The following is a 7,923-nucleotide window of genomic DNA, read 5'->3' as shown; positions in this document are numbered from 1 at the left end:
AGGGAGCGTTGTGCCGATAAAGGAGAAGAAAATGTGCTGGCGGGAGCGGATTCTGACTTTACGCTCGTCACTCATTACTTACACAGCGAAGGAATTTGTTTATGTAATTATTTTTAGCCTGACAGCATCTCCGAGAGCTGCAGGATCCCGGCGCCGCGGGCACGAGGAAGGGGCTCTGCTCCTGCCCCGCACCAAGCCCAGCAGTGCCCCAGGCCCTGGTACAAACTCTGTGCTGGAAACACCTCCACCAGCCCTGCCAGCCCCTGGCTTGGGCTCTGCCTCTCAGCTACAGTGAGAGGTGAGCAGGCAGCCCCAGCACCCCACACCCCGTGGGATGTGTCCTGCTGCATCAGTGAGGGTTAAACCGGTGAGGAATCCAGCCCTTGGTGCTGCCCCACAAAGCTCCCCAACTTCAAGGCAGTTGTAGCAATGCCAAGGCAAAGGTTTAATTCAAAGTGAAATGCCTAGGAAAAGAAGGCCTTTCCTTTATAAACAATTTATATTATTTGACTATTACCTGATCTGAATCTCTGCTCATTACTCCTAGCAATAATAGACAGCGGCTGTTAGCTTCCCTTTCTGGCGTGGTTTTTGTTCCGGTGTGCTCAGAGTGCAGTCACATCAGACCACTACAGATATGTTCAGGAGTGCTCCGGCCGGGCAGGCCCCGCGTGGGGCTGGATCCTCGTTAGTAGCACTGATTCCGTTCCATGTCGTTCCTCCCGTGCCGCCGGCCGGGGAGCAGGCGGGGCTGCCCCTCCCCAGCCCCAGCTCGCTGGCTCCTCCACAGCCGCAGCCGCTCACTCGCAGCAGCTGCCCGCGCTTTTTTTGCCTTTTTTTTTTTTTTTTTTTTTCCTTTTTGGCTGATTTTCTCGATAGGAAAAGTCGTTTTCAAACCATTGGTAAGAAAACATTGTGCCTCACTTCGATACTTGTACTTCAGAGGAGTACAGCAGCAGAGGGGGAACAGCCAAAATCCGGGTGGTTTGTTGGGTGGGTTTTTCCTTTTGCAGCCATCTCCTGATGAAGCCTCGTGCACGTCCTGTGCCAGCAAGGAACCCCAGAGCTGGGACCTGCAGGGAGGGAAGAGAACAGCACGAGCTCAGCCTCAGCCACACAGTGACAACGCTCATGGCCACTGGTGGGGCTTGTCCCCAGCCAGACACACTCTGCACCCAGCCGAAAGCCCAGGCTCTTCCTCCAGCCGGGCTGGGCCATGCACACCCAGGTGATCACCCACCCATCCCCAGGTGCCTCTCACCATTTACTGCCCCTCCTTCGGCGCCTCCTCCTCCTCACGGAGCTGCTGCCGCCGTGCCTGGAACTCTTCATCTGCAAGGCAGAGCAGGTGGGGCTGCAGCACCTGCACACCAGGGCACCCCTGCACCACGGCCCCAGCCCGGGGCAGGCAGCCCAGCTTCCCCAGGGCAGGGTGTCCTTGCTCAGAGAGACAATTCCCAGTGGCACTCGGGGAGTTTCTTTATAGATTCTGGCCCACAGGGGTATTTCTGCCAGGCGTTCACACCTGAGCCAGCCCTGGGCTGATGTGGCACCACGGACCCAGCCTGCCAAGCCCAGCACACCCAGCACAGCCTGGCACAGCACTCCTTACCATATGCATGTCCTTCCACGTCATCCAGAAGATTTGCTGTGGAGGCTGCTGTCCCCATCCTGCTCCCTCCGCTAAGGAAAACCACTGTGGGGCCAGGATGTGGCCAGGGACCACAGCCACCCTTCCCAGCCCACGCTCCAGCCACACAGGAGCCCCTGGGGAGCCTCCCCTGCCCCACAGCCCTTTCAGGATACACCTGGTGCTTCAACAAGTGTTTTCTTTTTGATTTCCTCATCTTTGTCTTCTCGGAGAAGGCTCTGGCGAGTTCGAACAGCTTCTTGCGCGTGGCTGGAAGGAAGCAGCTGCCTGAGGGTCTCACCCAAACCCAACAACCCCTCCCAAAGCTGCCATGGGCAGGGGAAAGGAGAGGGGCAGGGCCAGGGCAGCGAGAGCCACCCACACCCAACACCCTGTGGTGAGGCCCAGACTCGGGGAGGGAGACAGGGATGCTTTGGTTCCTGGTGGTAGGTGCCCATGTTTTCCCCTTTTTCTGGGATTTTCACGACCTTCCTTACCCACCCCTCCCTGTGTTCCCAGTGCCTGCAGCCCAGCTGGGGCCACCCAAGGACCTTGCTCTGATCTGTGGTGGGAAAATCAGGCTGTGCCTGAGTCTGGGCGAGTGCCAGGTACTGCTGCCATTCCCCCTGCCCACCCCACTCCCAGCTGCCCCCCAGCCCTGCCAGGTGCCAGCCCGGGCCCTGCACACACTCACATTTGCCCATGTGCTTGAGCTTGTCTCGGAATAAGGCATCGTCGGACACGGCCCCGCCGGCCTCGCCGGCTCCAGAGGGAGCTCCCTCACCTGCAAGGCAAACAGCCCAAACACGGCTCACCGGCAGTGCCTGCCTGCCTGCCTGCCTGGACAGGGGGCTGTCACAAAGCTTTCAGTTCCAGCAGCAGCCGAGGGCAGAGGGGCAGAGCAGGTGGGATGGCTGTGGATGGGGACATCTGGGGACACAACCCCTGGGACCAGGAGTGCAGAGCCGTGGGCTGGCAGCACACCCTCACAGGGGCTCAGCCCCAGCACCAGCACCTCCCTCCAGGGTCAGCAGCTCCAAATTCCCCTGGGCTCTGAGTGTGCTCTGGGTGTTGGATGATGCTACCCAGTGGATCAGGAGCAAGCCCAGCCGGGTCAGGGAACAGAGACCCCAGAGCCATGTCCCTGTTCCCCAGGTCTGGGAGCCCAGCTGGAGCCCTGCCAGGCTGCCCAGGCCTGCCCATCCCCACATGGGGCCATCGACAGACACCAGCTCTAATTCTGACTCTGGGCAGCTGCTGTGCTCCGAGGTTAATCAGGATTACCCAGAACAGTCATTATGCCTGCAGGCACAATCCTCTGCTCCAGCCCAGGCAGGGAGGGCAGGGATGGATGGATGGATGGATGGATGGATGGATGGATGGATGGATGGATGGATGGATGGATGGATGGATGGAGGCAGGATGCAGCAGCACCTCCACATGGGGAGGGCAGGAGCACCCACCCCCATGACCCACCAGCTCCTGTCTGTGCTGGGAGGGCAGCAGGGAGGCATCAGCAGATCCCTCCTCCACAGCCACTCTGGGGGCAGCTGGGCAGAGGGATGGGAATGCAGGGCTGTGGGGGATCCTGCTGTGGAGAGACAATGCTCATATATGTCTTGGAAGTTACCTGATAATACTGAGGAGAAACCAAAGTCGTTGCTGACAGCAACACCAGTCGACTTGGATTTTTTTGACTCATATTTCAATCGATCTGAAACACAAAAAGCGCAGCGCCCGCTCGATCAGGCCCTGGAGGCAGAGCACATGGCTCTGCTCCCCGCTGCCCTCACAGCCCGTGGCTGCTGGCAAGGGAGGCAGCTGGGCTTTGCTTCAGCACAGTGACCACAAACCCTTGGGTGGGAGCCCGCAGCAGCAGAGGAGCTGCCCACCCACCGCAAGCACACGCCAGCACACCCGTGGCTTTCCTGCAGGGACAGTGCTGCCAGGACCCTGCAGAGCACCACTGGCAGGGCTGGGCAGGGCTCAGGGCCATTCCCAAAGCTCCTTGCCACGGATTCTGCTGGGCTCTGCCAGAGATGCTGCAGAGAGCCGGGCAGGGGGGCAGAGCAGGAGCCAGGGAGCAGCCCGGCAGCGTGGGCAGACACTGCCCCAGCCTGGCCACATCTTGTACTGGCTCTGCTTTGGCACAAGCCCTGATCCCACGGGCAGGGCACCGCTGCCAGCAGGCAGAGCCACGGCAGGGCACACGCCCAAAAAGCAGAACTTTCTGAAGGGCCTTTCACCTCTCTCCAGGGCGAGCAGGAAGTCCCGGTTCCTCTGGAGCTCCTTCATGAACTCCTCGTTCTGCAGGAAGAGGGCGATGCGCTCGTCCTCCAGGTACTGCTTCCAGCGGCGCTCCTGCTCCAGCGAGCCCTGGCCGCGGGGCACGGGCTGCCGGCAGCGGGGGGAGCCCTGCCAGGCAAACAGGACACGCTGGGTGCTGCTCTCGGGGTGCCTGCAGCAGCCCCGGGGCCGAGCTCGGCCTCCTGCCCCTCTGTGTGCGACACCGCAGCTGCCCCAGCCCGGGGGGCACCCACTGCTGCTCCCACAGGGGCCCTCCCTCCTCTGCCCAACAGCCCAAAGGGCCAAAAGGGACAAACGGGGACAGGGCAGCACTGCCTCTGCCCCTTGGGAATGGGGACAGGGCAGAGGGGACACACATCCCACGTGGGAGCCTTCTGGAGCTCCTTTAGCAGAGCACAGGCTGGCAGGGACTTTTAACTCTCTAAGCCATGGGGTTGTGTCATAGCAGAACCTGGTGTGGAGGTACGAGAATCGCTGCTTTGTCTCCCATCTCCAAGGAGCAGAGCCTGCAGTGTCCTGCTGACAAACACCCCCGCACCAGGCACGTCACACCTCACACCTGGGGAGCAGCACAGCCTCATCCCTGCCTACAATGTTTATCTGATTTGTAGCTGCTCCCAGAGAGCCATAAAAAGCAAAAGCACACAATTACTGGGGAAAGAAAAGGGCAGCTGCTCTTCTCCTCCCCCTGAGCCCAAATGAATTGGCATGCTCCTATTCCCAGAAAGGTAACAGAGCCCGTGCAGCTCAACTTGCAGGGCAATCATTCATGAAAACGTGGCAGGCTGCCTTTGGAGACAAAACGAGAGTGGGGAGCAGGGTGCCTGCAGCTCCCCCATGCCAGGAGGGTGCTGGAGCCATTTAGGGGTTCCTGTGTTAGCAAAGGGCTGAGGGATGATGCCCAGCACGTGTTGGAGCTGCTTGTTCCCCACGGGATGCTGCCCATTGCCTGCCCTGCTGCTGGCACCCAAATGTTGTTTGTAAAACAGCCATGGAGCACATGTGGACTCTGATTTCCCAAGGGCAAATCCTCTGGCTTGCACTAGGTTTCCCACCCAGATTCCACTGCAGCAGCCCTCAAGTGCCCTGGCAGTGCTGCTCTCCTTAGGAGCATTACTGGTCCTGCTGCTCCTCACCAGAGCAGAGGGCAAGATGTTCAAATAATTGAAAATATTAGGTGCTTATAGCAAGTGGCATTTCTGGCACTAATCACTGGGATAATGCAGGAAAAAGATCAAAGCTTTCCTAAGAGCTCTTTCACACCTTGCCCACTTCAGTCTCTTGAACAGGACACACTCCAGAACTTTTGGGTTAGTGCACATGTGGTACCCAGTGTGCTGATGCTGCAAGCTCAGGGAGGCTGAGCACTGGGATGGTGTCCATGCCACCCCAAGAGCAGGCTGGAAGGGGTGCCCGAGCTCACCTGTGTGCCAGCTGGGGCAGTCTGCTGGGGCAGGATGCGCAGGAAGTCCTCGGGGAGGTTGCCCAGCAGTGGTGGGTTCCAGTTCCTGTAGTGCACGGTGCTGCTGGGACAGGGCACGTCCGTCCTGTGGGGCAAGCACAGGAGCACCTCTGCTGAGGAGAAACCCACCAACACCAACACCAGCACCAGCACCAGCACAACACCAACACCAGCACAACACCTTGTGGCAGCGTGGCGCAAGGCCTGGCACAGCAGGGCCTGGCACAGCAGAGCCTGGCACAGCAGAGCCTGGCACAGCAGAGCCTGCCCGGCTCCACCAGCAGTCCTGGAAACCACGAAACCCCAACACATCCCCAAACCTGCAGTGTTACCATCAGCTCTGGAGAGTGAAAGCTTTCCTAGAGCATTTGGAATATTTGGGGGCTGTATCTCAAGCCCTGCCCTGCAACTCTGAATGCTGGGTTTTCCTTCTCCTCCCAAAACCAGCCCGGTGGAGCCCCAGCACTGCAGGGATTTGCCCACAAAACTGACAAACGTCCCTCTCCCAATGTCACACCCAGCCTGCACAGAGGGCAGGGCTGGCACAGAGGTGCCCAGGGCTCACACTTGCTGTCCCACAGCCAGAGCAGTGCTGCCAGGGCCAAGCGAGCCAGCCGAGGTGTGTGGTGAGCAGCCAGCCAGGGTGGGGCTGGCCCAGCACCTGGTGTTTTCCAGCAGCAGCAGCAGTGAGTGCTCCCCGCCCACGAGCTGATTTTTGCCATTCCACAGGCTGCCAGAGAGGCTTTCCGGCCCCTCAGCTGTTGGTGGTTCAGACCCTCACAGGGATTTCTCTGCCAGCTGTGAGCTTCATTCATCTCCCTTGGCTTTGTCTCACTGGACCCTATAAGGAGCAGGGCCAGACAGCCGTGCCAGGGGCAGCTGACACAGCCTGACCTGCACAGGGTGCCCCAGGAGCTCAGCCTGACCCCGGGTGCTGGCACAGGGTGCCCCAGGAGCTCAGCCTGACCTGCACAGGGTGCCCCAGGAGCTCAGCCTGACCTGCACAGGGTGCCCCAGGAGCTCAGCCTGACCCCGGGTGCTGGCACAGGTGCCCCAGGAGCTCAGCCTGACCTGCACAGGGTGCCCCAGGAGCTCAGCCTGACCTGCACAGGGTGCCCCAGGGGCTCAGCCTGACCCCGGGTGCTGGCACAGGTGCCCCAGGAGCTCAGCCTGACCTGCACAGGGTGCCCCAGGAGCTCAGCCTGACCCCGGGTGCTGGCACAGGTGCCCCAGGAGCAGGAGCTGTGCGGGGCAGGGTCTCACCTGGGCGGGGGCGTGGGTGGGGCGCGGGGGTAGCGGCTGCCCAAGGCCTGGCTCTCGTAGGCAGGAGGGGAGTACACGGGAGGGGGCTCCTCGTCCGAGCTGTCCGGCTCCAGGGTCCGCTCCAAGATCTGCAGGGTGAGAGGACGGGGTGAGGGCAGCACAGGGAAATGTTCCCCAGTGAGCCAGAGCCCCACGTGCAGCAGCAAAACAGGGATGGCACAGGCTGAATGCTGCTGCAAGGACGGGGCAACCTGCTGGCACTGGGCCTCCTGCACCCAGGGGGGTTTTGGTGGAGTTTGGTGGAGTTTGGAGGTACTGCTTTCAAGGGAAGAGGGTGGCTGAGCCTACCCTTGGTGCACACAGCCCCAGGGAGTCTCTCTGACAGCAGCAGAAGGGTTCCTGATGGGTTTTGGGGTGAGTGAGAGGGAGGAGAGCACTTGGCCTGAGCCTGAAGCACTGCCCAAGCCAACCCTCGGTGCAGCAGCCCAGCTGATCCGGGCACTCCAACCTCTGCCTGCCCGCAGCAGTCGAGTAGCAATGTGCTGGGCAGGAGGAGGCAGGATGAGACTGACGTGCCCCAGGTGTGGAAGGCAGAGCCCCCAGAGGGGAGCCCCGGGCCGGTACCTCGGGCGGGATGCTGTCCTCCGAGTCGGAGCTGTCCTCGCAGCCGCTGCCGTCCAGGTTCATCTGCAGGAGCTGGTCGATGGTGGCGTCCACGGCGCCGTTGTTGGCCCTCAAGACGCACTCGATGATGTCGTAGTCCATGTTGGGGAACATGGTCTTGAAGTCCTCCATGGCCTGGTTGAACTCCAGGCGCCGCACCTGCCTGGCGGGGCGGCTGTTGTTGAGCTCCTGGGCGGAGGAGCCGCCGCGGGAGCCGCCGTTGCTGCTGCTGCGGCGGAACAGGCTCGTCATGGCGCGGGCCCGGCGTGCCCGGCGTGCCCGGCTGTGCCCCTGCTCACCGGGGGCCGCCCCGGCTGCCAGCCGCGACCATGGGTGGGCGGCGGGGCTCCCGCTCCCCGCGGCCGGCGGCTCCGCGTCAGCCCCCGGCGCACGGCTGCATCCTGCCACCTGCGGGGGGGACACGGACACGGTCACCGGGGGACACGGACACCGGGGGACACGGACACCAGGGGACATGGTCACCCAGGGGACATGGACACGGTCACCGGGGGACACGGACACCAGGGGACATGGACACCCAGGGAACATGGTCACCCAGGGGACACGGACACGGTCACCAGGGGACACGGACACTGGG

The 7,923-nt window shown here is 61.7% G+C and overlaps 1 protein-coding gene across 1 annotated transcript; it reads right to left on the bottom strand.

Moving 5' to 3' along the window:
- Positions 1 to 421: 421 nt before the first annotated feature.
- On the bottom strand, positions 422 to 7,592 carry CUEDC1 (CUE domain containing 1). Its single transcript, XM_063173783.1, has 10 exons — positions 7,287 to 7,592; positions 6,663 to 6,790; positions 5,361 to 5,484; positions 3,877 to 4,045; positions 3,261 to 3,344; positions 2,325 to 2,414; positions 1,807 to 1,900; positions 1,613 to 1,671; positions 1,262 to 1,332; positions 422 to 1,073 (listed from the first exon to the last, which is right to left on the bottom strand). The coding sequence occupies exons 1-9, from the start codon at positions 7,575 to 7,577 to the stop codon at positions 1,265 to 1,267; spliced, it is 1,107 nt and encodes a 368-aa protein (XP_063029853.1). The 5' UTR covers positions 7,578 to 7,592; the 3' UTR covers positions 422 to 1,073; positions 1,262 to 1,264.
- Positions 7,593 to 7,923: the final 331 nt, after the last annotated feature.

Source organism: Melospiza melodia, chromosome 21 (assembly GCF_035770615.1).
Source record: "Melospiza melodia melodia isolate bMelMel2 chromosome 21, bMelMel2.pri, whole genome shotgun sequence".
NCBI lineage: Eukaryota > Metazoa > Chordata > Aves > Passeriformes > Passerellidae > Melospiza > Melospiza melodia.
Note: the sequence above shows the minus strand (reverse complement) of the source record. Positions and strands in the feature narration are given on the sequence as shown.

What these genes read in the sequence shown, in the direction of transcription:
- CUEDC1 (XM_063173783.1), bottom strand. Translation starts at nt 7,577, where the DNA reads ATGACGAGCCTGTTCCGCCGCAGCAGCAGCAACGGCGGCTCCCGCGGC. An exon ending in GCTCAAGCACATGGGCAAAT is followed by an intron (nt 1,901 to 2,324) that starts GTGAGTGTGTGC and finishes GCTTCCTTCCAG; the next exon opens with CCACGCGCAAGAAGCTGTTC. An exon ending in CGTGGAAGGACATGCATATG is followed by an intron (nt 1,333 to 1,612) that starts GTAAGGAGTGCT and finishes TCTGCCTTGCAG; the next exon opens with ATGAAGAGTTCCAGGCACGG.